Source organism: Danio rerio, chromosome 18 (genome assembly GCF_052040795.2).
Source record: "Danio rerio strain M-AB ecotype USA chromosome 18, GRCz13ab, whole genome shotgun sequence".
Classification (NCBI taxonomy): Eukaryota; Metazoa; Chordata; class Actinopteri; order Cypriniformes; family Danionidae; genus Danio; species Danio rerio.
The window spans coordinates 44598084-44611971 of NC_141038.1; the positions used below are offsets into that span (position 1 = coordinate 44598084).

The window sequence follows — 13888 nt, forward strand, 5'->3', positions numbered from 1 at the left end:
CTTCAGAACGACCCATATATTGCTGCATACAGCCTTTTTTACTGTTCGTAATGTTTAGGGAGGGTAATTGTTTACATTTTATTGTCAGCTATATGGCTTATCAATACCTGCTCTAACCTATACAGTTATTAATAATATTCTCTGTAATTTGACAGAAAGAAAAACAAACATATGTGAAAATCCTAAAAGTGTACATTTGTTTTAATACTGTTGAACCCTACAGCAGTTTACACCTTAAAGCAAACAGAAGTAGGTGCATAAAGTATGTGGGCATAATAAACATGGCACTTTGCTTAAGTTTGATGGTGTCGCACCACAGATGATCGAGACTCAGAGATTATCAAAAAAACATAGTAATATAAAAAATGGTAAAATAAACCGCACTTACAACAAGAACTTGGCACACAGGATTCACATGGAGGTTGACACTTTAATACCGGACACTAAACTAAACCAAAACAGCGACACACAGGAAACAATTACAAAGATTACAAACAGGGGTGACACGACAGGTGGAACTAATGGTCATTAACACAGCAGGAAACAGAACAAAGGGGTCACATGACATACACACACGCACATGGAACCCGGCACAACATAACATCAAATAGCACAACACAGATACACCAGACATGTGACATTGCCCCACCCAACCACGTGCCTTCAAAACATAAAGGATGGTGGAAGGGCGGGGGCCAGGGAGGAGTCATAGGAGGGAAGAGTCAGGAGAGGAGCTGGAGAATGAGGAGCGGAGGACACGGCCAGGGCAAAGACACAAGAGGGAGGAGCCTGGAAGAGAGCTGAAGCAGTAGTATTACGACCCAAGACACAGCAAGGAGGATGGCCACAGAGCGGAGTCGAGGGAGGGAAGAACCATGGAAGAGGAATGGCCTCCAACTCCATGGGGCCGACCGAGGAAGACGCCGCTGAGGGAAGTGGAGCCCAAGGAGGAGACAGAAAGCCACAGGGCGAGGGTGATGCCGGGGGACCAAAGTAAAGCGGCCGACTCACCCCCGAACAAGGCGACGATGCGGTCCAGAAGCCCGCGGCGAAGCCGTAGTGACAAAAGACCAAGGTGTAGCTGGAGGGAAAGAGGAGCTCAATATAGCCTACAGGACAAAAAGACGAGGCGCAGCTAAAGGAGTGGAATCAAGAAGTGTAGGCACAGCAATGAATGACCAAGGCAGAGCTGGAGGGATGAGGGAGCTGGTGGGCTGACGGTCTATGGAGGAGATGAGGGAGTAGTGAGCCAAAGCGGAACCTTAGGGTCGGAGGGCTGAGGCGGAGTTTGCAACTCAGAGGGCAGAGTAGATGACGCTGGGCGACACCTTGATGGCGATGTTGGCAAGCAGACTCACAGAGAGATCTCCCCACCTGGTGCTTGAGGGTAAGTTGGGGGGATGGCAGACTTCAGCGACACTTGATCTGGCTGACTGGCTGCAGTCATTGGCATATGCACAGGAAGAGAGAGCGGGTTGGGTGGGATGCTACTCAAGACTCTGAAGCTAATATCGTCGGGATCAACAGGGCTGGGATATTGTCTGGGAACAGTCGACTCAGAATTTGACCTTGGCTGACTGGAAACAGTGGGGAAGGGTTGGCTTCACTCCAGAAGTCGATGAGCAGCATCTCAGTGTCCAGCAGTAGGTCATCTTCAGCAGTGGGGAGGTGGGCAGGACTCTCGCTCGATCTCACATTCTTCACCAGAACTCTCACAATCTGTGATGCTGCCGGCTCACACACCTGGTCTGATTATCTGTTAAACTCCTAGATGGAGAGCTACCTGTGGTGTTCGATCCATGCCCATCGGGAGCACAGAGCCAAGCACTACCGTCGAGAACATCGTCAGACACAGGACTCACATGGAGGTTGAAACTTCAATACCAGACACTAAACAGGGGTGACACAACAGGTGGAACTAATGATCATTAACACAGTGGGAAACAGAACAAAGGGGTCACATGACATAAACACACGCTCATGGAACATGGCACAACATAACATTTACACGACTGTGGTGAGGGGGCGTGGCTGAGAGGCCACCGCGTAAGTGGATACACCTGCGGTGCGCACCTGCCTCGGATCCCACGGAAGGAGCTCTGGACCATAAAAGGAGGAACTATGACAGAGGAAGCCGAGAGAGGACCGGACCCGGACATATTTTACTTTTGCTTTCAGTTTGACGGCAGTCTCCGTGAGGAGCTGCCGTTCTATATGTTTTGGTTTAGACGGCAGTCTCCGTGAGGAGCTGCCATCCCTGTTATTAATAAATATTTTAAACTACGTCAGTTCTCCGCCTCCTTCTTCCCGGCGGCCAAAGGGCCGTAAACTTCATTACAACGACACAACACAGATACACCAGACATGTGACAGATGGATTGTCTTTGTTTCCAAAAGTACTAATTCTTAGTACACAGTCTTAGTTGTGACATGGAACTGCTGCAACTACTCCACCTGTGTCGTTATCATAAAACATTAGAATCAAAATCAAGCATGCATTGTTCAGATCTTTACTGTAACTTAGGAACTAACGGGTACAGGTACAATAAATGTTGAAATTAAATACAATTTAAAGGTTTTAAAATGTGCATTTTTATTTGATATTTGACGTAATCTCAACTGAGAAACGAAGAGAGGGCGATAGAGTAGCTTCTCCCCTTTTCAAAAGCAGCCAAAAGTGTTTTGTTTTATCAGAGCTCTGCCGGTGAGAGTGGTTGAGATCAAATAAAAAGCAAACTTGAAGCATCCTGAAGGGGCGGGGCATGTGAGATACTAGAGAGCATTTGATTGGTTATGATTTAATGAGAAAATAAAGTATGAGGTGATGTGAAAAAAAAACGTTGATTCATTTAAGCGGGAGTGACAAACTACAAGCTTCACATGTTTATATCGGTGTTATATCTTCTAAACGCCAATTTTGTCATCGTTTTGTACCACATTAGCTTATAGGTATTATTGAAGACTAACATACTATACTAACATCTATAAAACGTCGTTTGAATTTCACTGGACCTTTAATTATTCTTAAAAAGAACATATTTATGATATAGCAAGTATACAAATGCATTTTTAAGATCTGGAAAACATCTGCTGTGTTTAAAGGTCTTAAAATGGTCCACCGAATGAACATGTAATATTTTAAACATCTTTAAGCACAACCAATATTTCACCTTTTAATGCCCCAAATGAACTACTGAACTGTTATCCTATGCTTTGTTTTCAATGTGGACTATTGGACGTACTCCAGCTGAAAATACATCAAAAGACTCTCCAGTAATTTGTATAGAAGTGAATCCGTTTTCTCAGCAAGGGGTTGCTGGAGTCCTTTCTTAGTCTGAGCTTCTTTCTTTAGTTACTCTAAATCAACAGTAAAGCCGAACACTGGCCAAAACCCAGAGACAAATCTATAACACACACCAACCAGCAGAATAATAAACACCGACCTTCCTTTCCCCCACAGTGACTAACAATATCCTCATTGAATCAATTTACAATCGATCCAGAACTGGAATAAACAAAACTTACCTCAAAAGATGTATCGGTGTAACCACTTACGGTACTCTTCTCCCATTGGCGTTCATAGCTTGCGACTGCCAAAATCCTGATTTACAAAGCTATTTTCTCAATTTGTATAACATGCTATTTAGAGTGTCTTACTGAAGGCTACTATGATTTGGCACATTGTGTAACTTCAGACCAAACATTAGTAGTCTTGCTCTGTTATCATTAGTGTATCTTTCACTTTCATGGCCACAAACAGTCAAGCTTAGTTTTTAGTGCTGTATCGTATACACAATAAAATAAACAGAGAGCATAAATCATGTTAGGCAAACAAACTCAATGCAGAATGAACTGCAGATGCGTTAAATGTTCTGAGATTTAAAAAAAAATGTACACTTCATATTTGTTTTGCTCTTGCTAGCGCTTTAGATTTATGCATGGCAGAGAAAGGCAGATAGTAAGATCAAGATCAAAGTAAGATCAAAAATAGAGGATCATTACTTTGCTCACGGGATAAACACAGATATCAGGTTCAGATATCAACCATAACCACCACTGCAAAGTTTGGTTTAATCAACCAGAACAACTCATATCTCTTATGAAACTTATTTTTTTTACTTTTTATTGTTAATTTTTGCAGTTTTGTGTGTTTTTATTTATTAGTTATTAGTGCTTAATGCTTAGGGTTAACTCACCCTATGCTATTCGAACCATGCCAGGGCATGTTTCTCTGTTCGTTTGGCAAATGTGAGTGCTGCGAGTCGAGCCCAGGCGCTGTTCAGTTGGCCGGCCATTTCCCAGTTGTGGTCCATTTCCACTGAGTGGTACGGTATGGTTCAGTGAGTTTTATGGCCCTTTCCGATGTCAAAAGGTACCTAAAAGTGAACCGTACCATACCACTTATTGGGTACCCTTTCTAATAGCCGGTTTTCACTGAGTGGTATGGTATGGTTCGGTACCCTTTAATGGCCGTTTCCACTGTCAAAAAGTTCCTAAAAGAGAACCGTACCTTACCACTTTTTGGGTACCTTTTTGAAAGGGTACCTAGCACAACAAAAGGGTACCAAAAGGCTGAGTAGGACGCACAGCTGAACGCTATTGGTTTACAGAGAAACGTCCCGAGCTCGTGCACAAGCTAGGAGAATGAAATAGAAGTGCCATTTTAAAACACAACCAAGACATTACACCATAATAAAATATACATATAATATCGAGCCATGGTCAACCCGAGCTCAAACAAACCTTGTCATTGTCTTGATGAACAGAAAAAAAAGCCGAAAAGAAGAGCAGAATCTACCCTGTGCCCCAAAGTTGTTTACAAGGCCGTCTAAGGCACGAGCAGTTTCACTTTCTCGAAAGAGCTTGCGTGCACATCTATATTTGAAATAACGAACGAATGATGAATGATAATAATGTGCGCGTGATTATTAAACTGCTTCTAGCATCCAATCCTTTCAGAAACGGACACGTTAGAGTGACGCGCAAAAAAACAAAGGAGAAGCCGGAAAAACCATGGAGCAAAAGATTCTTTCAGCAAACTAAAACATGAACAAACTGCCATGTTTAACTATTATCATCACCTTTTGGACTATTATAAACTTGGACCGATGGAATGACGTTCTAACAAGAGTCTACGTGTGCTGATGAAGAATAAAGATACAGATGAGAGGTTTGTACTGACTGTGGGCTATATTTCTTGTTTGTCTGCGGTGCTCAGTGGGAAGCACATTCACCTCACAGCCAGAAGGTCGCTGGTTTGAGCCTTGACTGGGTCAGTTGAAGTTTCTGTGTGGAGTTTGCATGTTCTCCCTGTGTTTGCGCGAGTTTCCTCCGAGTGCTCTGGTTTTCCCCACAAGTCCAAAGGCATGCGGTACAGGTGAATTGGGTAGGCTGAATTGTCTGTAGTGTATGTGTGTGAATGAGTGTGTTTGAGTGTTTCACAGTGATGGGTTGCAGCTGGAAGGGCATCCATAAAACATGTGCTGGATAAGTTGGCGGTTCATTCCGCTGTGGCTACCCCAGATTAATAAAGGGACTAAGCCGAAAAGAAAATGAATGAATGGTAACATATGGGAGACTGTGAGGGTCTGTATGTGTTCATATATGTTGCATTTATTTATTTAATTTATTTAATTACAGATGTTACAGTAGGCTATTTTGCACAGATCATTGATCTGCAGTTATAATCAAATCTTGGTCAGAGAAAGGTTAGTAATGAACATTTAAACACAAGTATTTGTGTATAGAGCATTTGTTTTGTGAGAAGTGCTTCTCATATGGTATATGAACGACCTGTACAGCTTTACTGTAGACATTTACTTGAGCGATAATGGCGTCAACTGAAACTTTCTGTAGAACCATTGGTCCCCTTTTGCCAGTGGAAACACTGGCCTGATAAAAGGCTGGACTGTACCACTCAGTGGAAACGGGCCATTGGAAGAGTTGTGCCAGAGTGCGGTTCTGTTGGGCTTTGGTGCTGTAGACTTGTAGTGTGGTGTGTGCGCAAAGCACACCTGAGCCCGAAAGTGAAGACGCAACATTGAAATTCCACTCTCTCACAATAACCAAACCATTACAGTAACTAACTGGCAACATTGTGGCCAGTATTTTACTGTAAAAAAGCAAGGCACTAATTCTTACCTTATTCATAGAAAGTGTCTTTTATACATCAGAACAAAATGATTTAACTAAATAAACAAAAGACGTTTCTAAAGCTGTTTTTGCTATACAGGAAACTGCAGGTCATGATCAGTCATTTTCACCCCAGTGTTAATCAGTGCTCAGTGTTCTCTAATGCACCAGCAGTTAAACATCTGATTATCAGACTTGCCTAATCTTAAGCGGGCTATCAAAGTGCTGCAGATTCTCATCTGTTTTTCTTGCTGGAAAAAAAGGAAAAGTCAGACAATGGGCTTCTTTGTACCATCCTGGAAGGGCTATAACACAGTTTCCTGTTTAACTGAAATAGACCCATGAGGGAGATCTTTGAAACGCTTTGTGTAGCTCAGACAGACCCAGCAAACACAGGCAGGAGAGACACGATGTTCACCACATCTAAAAGCACACCAGATATTGCAGTGTGGTCATAAACACTGAGTAATGCTCTTTTGTTCGTCTAATGAGAACAATTTACCCAGAATTCTCAGTGTGTGTAGAAAAAGAGTAGATCCAGAAGATGATGGATGTGGTAGAGAGTTGTTTGAATTGTCGGTTTCACTTTATATTAAGGTGAAGTTACTATTCATTTATTCATTTTCCTTCGGCTTAGTCCCTTTATTCTTCAGGGGTCACCACAGCGGAATGAACCACCAACTTGTCCAGCATTTGTTTTACACAGCAAATGCCCTTTCAGCTACATCCCAGTACTGGGAAACACCCATACACATTTTTTCACGCACATACGCTATGGCCAATTTAATTCATTAAATTCACCTATAGAGCATGTCTTTGGACTGTCTTTGGACTATAGCGCAGAGGTGTCCAAACTCGGTCCTGGAGGGCCGGTGTCCTGCAGAATTTAGCTCCAACATGCCTCAACACACCTGCAGGGATGTTTCTAGAAGGCCTAGTAAGGGCTTGATTAGGTAGCCCAGGTGTGTCTGATTGGGATTGGAGCTAAACTTTGCAGGACACCAGCCCTCCAGGACCGAGATTGGACACCCCTGCTATAGCGCATGTCTTTAGAAAATCAGAGCACCCGGGTTTCTCCCTGTGTTATGTTTTATGCCCTTTTTACAAGATCTAAATTAAGTCTCTGATGTCAGTGTTTATGAGACTTTTCAGCTCAAAATACCCCACAAATAATGTTTTATATCTCTTTGAAGCTGCCCTTTTTAGGCTTTGATCCTAATTGTGCCATATTGGTGACTGTCGCTTTAAATTAAAATAAACTTTTTTTAAAGAGGGCGGGGCTACGAATACCCATGTGCCCTATTAGTGATGCACGAATGGCGGTTATATTCGCGGGCACTGCGGATAATCCGAGGGTCGGGTAATAAAAAAATACATAATGATTAGTTGCGGGTAGATGTAGCAGGATATGGCAGTGGACCAGCAAAAAAGCTGAGAGTGGGCTTTACAGAATGGGATGATGAGACACCTAAAATAATGGATGAAGTGCAAGAGTAGCCTACTGTTCAAAGTTTCAGTTAGAGGAGTCATCAGAGGAAAATCTGCTATCGTTCTGGGAGAAACAAGATTACATATTTCCACAACTGTAGCGCGTTGCGAGGAGAATCTTGTTCATTCCTACAACAAGCGTTGCTAACAAACGCTCAATTCAGTGCAGCTGGCAGCGTTTTGGAGGCAAGGTGGAATCGCCCAATTCCAGGCACAGTAGATGCTATTCTGTTTTTGCACAGTGCAAAGAAAAAGGCCAAGTAAACACAACATAGCTAAGTAAATGGAACATTATCTTGTTCCTGTATCTGTAAAAGCTAAAATGTCTACTTTCTGTATTTTCTTTCTGTATTTGTAAATGAAGAAAATGTTATCTAAAGACAAGCTTTTGTTTTTATAAATAAATGTTCATTAAAAAACATTTACAATTAACGTATCAGAGATGCGCAGATTAAAGCTGGCTGAATCTGCTGTTAATATCTACGGTGACCAGAGCAAGGGCGTCCATAGAGGCGACCCAGGTGGCAGAATAGAGAGGACGGCATCCGTGACACCACCCACCCCCCACCCCCCCACCCCGTCCGTGACAATCCCCCCACCGCCCCGGTCCTCGCTGTCGTACGCACAATCACACCCACGTTTCTCGTTTTCGCTTTCGGTATAAGGGTGGCATGATCATCTTTTGCCTAGAGCTCCAGTTCAGTTTGCTCCGACCCTGACGGTGACCTATCATGCCTTAAACAAAGAATTAAATTATTAAAGTGACAATCAGGTGCGGGTCGGGTGCGGATACATATATTAGATAAAAAATGTGTGCGGGCGGGAGGCGTGGGGATAATTAGTATGAAGCCGCGAATTTGGGTGCCATTTCAGCTGATCCGCGCATCTCTACTGCCTATAGTGGCATATTCAAAAACAAGACAACCTTCTTATGCTAATGAGATCATTAATGGGCGGGACTTTCCCTTCTGATGACATTTACAAAGGGAGAATGTCTATCAAAGGCAAGTGTATCCATTTTTACCATTAGACGCTGGTTATGTTCACATACTGTTGAAACACAACTGTGTTTAAACCCCTTATAAAAGTGACTTTTGCATTATAGGTCCCCTAGCAGAATGTTCTAGCCATGGCCAGAGCACCATTTCATTTGTTCATTACTAATACAATCCTACGTGTGATCATTTTTTGTGCTCAGTTGTTAACCAGGACGGCCAGCCACTCATCGAGGGGAAGCTGAAGGAGAAACAAGTGCGCTGGAAGTTCATCAAAAGATGGAAAACACGTTATTTCACCCTTGCTGGAAACCAGCTTCTGTTCCGTAGAGGAAAATCAGTAAGTGTGTCTCATTCACCACAATTGCATATGCAGATTTTCTTTCCAAAGTACAATGTTGTATTTAGATAGTTACTCAGCCTTTGTATGTACAAAAGTTTGTGCATCAAAATATGCTTTGTCAGATATTATTACTTTATATGGAATTAGATAAATGCATATATGTAGTACTGAAGTGTTTCTGATAGGAAATCTCATAATAATTTAACCCTTCTGACAGGAAGATGATCTTTACTTTTAAAAGCCTATGACTTAATCTTGAGACTAAGCAAAGCTTCCCTGGAGGCAATTACTTGAACTGGATTAAATAGAATCCCTCTGTTGTGCTTCGCAAAAGAGCAAAGCCAAATTTAGTATGTGTTCATATAACTTGGAAGACATATTGTGCAGAAGAGAATTCATAACCAAAGCAATGACACACAAACACTGACTTAAAAGCCACAATCAGTCAGTTTTACAGGATTCGGACACAAAGCCAGCAAAATCTTTTTAAGCAAAAAAATAAATGGATTTGTCAGAGCTGTAAGCACATTAAATCTCGATTTGCTGTAAATCTTAATCTGGAAAAGAGATTCATCACTACAGTCATTTCATCTTGATTTGTCTTTATTTGATCAGGCATGACACTAATGCATACAATATCATTTGGCCTCCTGTCATGGTATCTTGCTTTTATTATGCCTTTAATTTGCTCGCAGTTCTTCTGTTTTTCTTTTCTTAATGATGTTCGTCAGTGCACAAAAACAACGATAAGCCTCAATTTTGGCAGCCTTTATGCAGCACAACTTAAAAACACTTTGAGAGACAGGAAAAATAATAGAGTGGGAGAATTGGAACCATCAATAGAGAGCTGTTTCTCTACTCCAAAACCCTTATTGCTGTTAGAGATTAATAGACAATATTTGACTAGTTGACAATTCCTCACAAGATTGCATCTTGTGTAAACCATTGTGATAACCATTGCATCTTACTCTCAAACAATTACGTTTGCTGTTTGTTCAAACTACTTATATAAAATGAAACAACACAATTCCTAAGTTTTTTGTTACAACTTAACTGTTTTGAGCAATCTACTTAAATGTGTTCTACTTAAACATGTTGTGCCAACACAAATTGATTGTGTGGAACCCAGCATTTTTTACAGTGTACACTCTAAACCAGTGGTCCCCAAGCCCTGGGCTGCGGACTGGTACTGGTTTGTGGATCAATTGGTAACGGACTGCACAAGATTATTTTTAATTATTTTTAATTAATTAATTTGTGGGCGACGCGGTGGCGCAGTAGCTAGTGCTGTCGCCTCACAGCAAGAAGGTCGCTGGTTCAAGCCACGGCTGGGTCAGTTGGCGTTTCTGTGTGGAGTTTGCATGTTCTCCCTGCGTCCGCGTGGGTTTCCTCCAGGTGCTCCGGTTTCCCCCACAGTCCAAAGACATGCGGTACAGGTGAGTTTGGTAGGCTAAATTGTCCGTAGTGTATGAGTGTGAATGAGTGTGTATGGGTGTTTTCCAGTGATGGGTTGCGACTGTAAGGGCATCCGCTGCGTAAAAACGTGCTGGATAAGTTGGCGGTTCATTCCGCTGTGGCGACCCATGATTAATAAAGGGGCTAAGCTGACAAAAAAATGAATGAATGAATGAATAATTGTTTTCGTTTTATTAAGTCGAAACAATCTTTATTTTGAAAAATCTTATAGTTTGAAAAATGACCGTATTCTTTTGAACGCTAAAATTTAACCCACAAGCCAGCAAAATTTGTGAGTAAAAAAGATGTCTGAAAAGTTTCTTTGCAAAGGGGAAAAGGCTCAGTAAAGCGACCTGCCAAGGAATGCATCCGCAACTCATTTGTCAACAAATCAGGTGACCAGGTTGGGGACCAACGCTCTAAACAATGCTGGGTTCACTATTGCACAAAACAACTCCATGTTGTCCCAACACAAACCAATTAAGTTAACGTTGTCCTTTAACAAATTTACATAGATTGAACATAAGTTGTCCTAAAGACATCTCAGGAATGTGACTCATTTTAAACAGGTTGTTTGATCAAGCACCCAATTTTTGTGTATGTAAACCATTATTTGAACCCCCTATCTATTGCTAAACAGAGCTTTTCTTACTTGTTTTGATTTTACGCTGTAAAAAGCGATTAGTTGACTTTACTTAAAGAAAGTTAGTAAACCTGTTGCTTTAAAAAGACTAAGTGAACTGTGCATAATTAAAACAAATAAAGTCAACTTAACAGTTCCAAGTTACAACGGGTTTACTCACTTTTTTAAATTAAAGTCAGGTTGCTGTTTTGGAAGTTTTATTATTCACGTTTTATTATATATTGATTATTATTTATTATTTATATTAGGGATATTTTATGTTGGGCCTGTAATAATTAGTTTTTTTAATTATTATTATTATTATAATTATTATTAATCTTATTTTTTATTCATATTTATTTCTATTTCTACATTCACTGTAAAAATTTTGAGTTTCACACATTTAATTTGTGTTGGAACCACATGTAGGAATTAAGTTAGCTTGTTGTTTCTACAAATTAAAATAATTGAACATAAATCAATTAGTTTGTGCCCAAATAAAACTCAATAATTGTGTTGTTTAGGCTTAATTTAAATAAGTAGTTTGAACAAATGGCAAACAATTCTTTAAGTTTTCTTAAACATTTGCCCTGAAGGTCTAAATAAAAAGTGAGAAATATGATTGAGCAGATTTGAGTATATACTTTAAAATGAAAAAAAAAGTCAGTTTTTGGTAAGGGTATATAAACTATTATTGCCAGAATTTACAAAAATGGTACTATATCATGATATATATCGTTATCAAAATATGACTTGAGATTTTGTCATATTGCCCAGCCCTATGTACAGTTATGATCTCTTTTTGTGTGTGGTGGGTGACCTTTAAGTTAGCATGTCTTTAGTGTTTCATAGTACTTTTGAATGGTAATGTATCGTATTACCTTTTCCAACGTTGATAATCAAAACTGTCCACTGATCATCAGTTCAGCATGTGGCAATACCGAAAATTCAACTTTGACATCACGGGAATAAATAGCATCCTAAACCATTGTCACATGGTCTATGCAGGAGCCTAAACCAATTTCAAGCTATGTTCCCCTCTTATACTCACAGAAGGACGAGCTGGACAACAACACGATTGAACTTAGCAAAGTGCAAAGCGTTAAAGTGGTCGCAAAGAAGAGGCAAGACCGCGGCCTGCCCAGAGCCTTCGAGATCTTCACCGACAGCAAAACCTACGTGCTGAAAGCGCAGGACGAGAAGCATGCAGAAGAGTGGCTGCAGTGCATCAATGTGGCCGTGGCCCAAGCCAAAGAACGAGAGAACCGAGAGGCCACAACATACCTGTGACTCACTCGCTTATTAGGTGTCTCCAATGCCACCGCTGCAGTCATCATCAATCCCATTCTTGTGATGGTAAGCTGCAAAGATCATCGGTTAGTGCTACACAAGGTGGCACGTTATGGCCAAAACTGAAGGGTACTCTGAGAGAAGCCTTCTGAATCATGAAGTGACCAATGGGATGTCCAGCAGCCTTGTGGACTTCTCAGATGTGCTTGGAAAGGGCTTAATGCCAAAAGTCAACATGAAGCGTGTTGCTTGGATGTTGAGGCTGAGCAACACTGACACACTCATTCTGTGTGTCATATTGCTGCATTTTTTTGAATAGGAATGATGATTGGTTTCATCTTTTTGAAAGCAACAGAAGATTCATTCAGAATAAGGGCACGTGTCCACCGCAGTGTTTTGCGCTGCAGAAATGCCAGCTGAGAGTTTTGTTTTGTATTGTCAATGCTGCATGTTTTAAAGGATCTCTGCTGAGCATCTATCTATCTATCTATCTATCTATCTATCTATCTATCTATCTATCTATCTATCTATCTATCTATCTATCTATCTATCTATCATCTATCATCTATCTATCTATCTATCTATCTATCTATCTATCATCTGTCTCTCTGTCTGTCTGTCTGTCTATCTATCAGTTGAAGAAGTGCTCACAACCAAAGTCCCTTTAAGGCAAGTCATTTCACTTGGCGGCCATTTTTTAAATGCAGATCGGGAATTCTGTTTGAATGGGGAAACAAAATTCTCCATAATTGTTTGCCAAGCTTATTATGATTTAATTTCATATTAGGAATCAGCAGCAAAAAAATAAACAACTGTCTCTTTAGTTTAATTTCCTAACATTCAAATCACACAAAATCTGCAGAAACTCATGTCTGGTCCATGCCCCTCCAGAGAATCCTCAGTTTATAGCGATCAATGATGGCTCCTGTACTAGACGGTGGCTATATTGACTGTTACTCTTTTCCCCATTCAAAACTATACAAATGATGTGTCTTGTGGATTCTATATAGTCTGTCACAACTGCAGCACAAAAATACTTTAGTGGACATGTGCCCTAATTGCTTGTGCACACTTTTCATACCCAGGCGATTTTCACAAGTGATGGGCAAATTGAGCATGCACATTTTTTCCTGACATTATAGCGCTTAATGCAAAACATACATACCGGTACACTAGGCAGCACAACACAACTTACACTTCTGACACTTGCCTGTTACACAAAAACAAAATCGTTTTATAGTGGGGTTTTTTAAAGCATACCTGTCAACCCTCCCATTTTTCCTGGGATTCTCCCGTATTTTACAGTTCTTTCCTGCTATCATCCCTTAAAGGTATTTTCCTATATTTCTCCCGTATTTTCAGTGTTTCTCTGAAGGGGGGCAAGAAACAATAAAGAGCCAAGCCTTTCTATACACAAACCATACTGCCGAACCACCAGGGGCCGCCCCTTGCTCTTAAATGTGGGTCTGTTCTGTGCTTTCACTTTGTTTAGACACAAAAACACTTTGCAATAAATATAAAAATGGCGCGATTCCCCTTCCTTTTCATTACAGGTGCTGTCAC

At 40.9% G+C, this 13888-nt stretch overlaps 3 protein-coding genes across 5 annotated transcripts in view; 2 read left to right on the forward strand and 1 right to left on the reverse strand.

Annotated features, from left to right (window-relative positions):
- Nucleotides 1–13888, reverse strand: part of grk7b (G protein-coupled receptor kinase 7b) — an 845646-nt gene that overhangs the window by 541003 nt on the left and 290755 nt on the right. The window lies entirely within an intron of this gene.
- bcl7bb (BAF chromatin remodeling complex subunit BCL7B b) overlaps nucleotides 1–13888 on the forward strand; it is a 266172-nt gene that overhangs the window by 158490 nt on the left and 93794 nt on the right. The window lies entirely within an intron of this gene.
- The window catches only part of veph1 (ventricular zone expressed PH domain-containing 1), a 168118-nt gene that overhangs the window by 142705 nt on the left and 11525 nt on the right, over nucleotides 1–13888 (forward strand). Inside the window, 2 exon segments of one of the 3 annotated variants that reach the window (NM_212831.1) lie at nucleotides 8819–8955; nucleotides 12089–12325. In NM_212831.1, the coding sequence (NP_997996.1) occupies nucleotides 8819–8955; nucleotides 12089–12325 (374 nt within the window). 3 annotated transcript variants of the gene reach the window in all.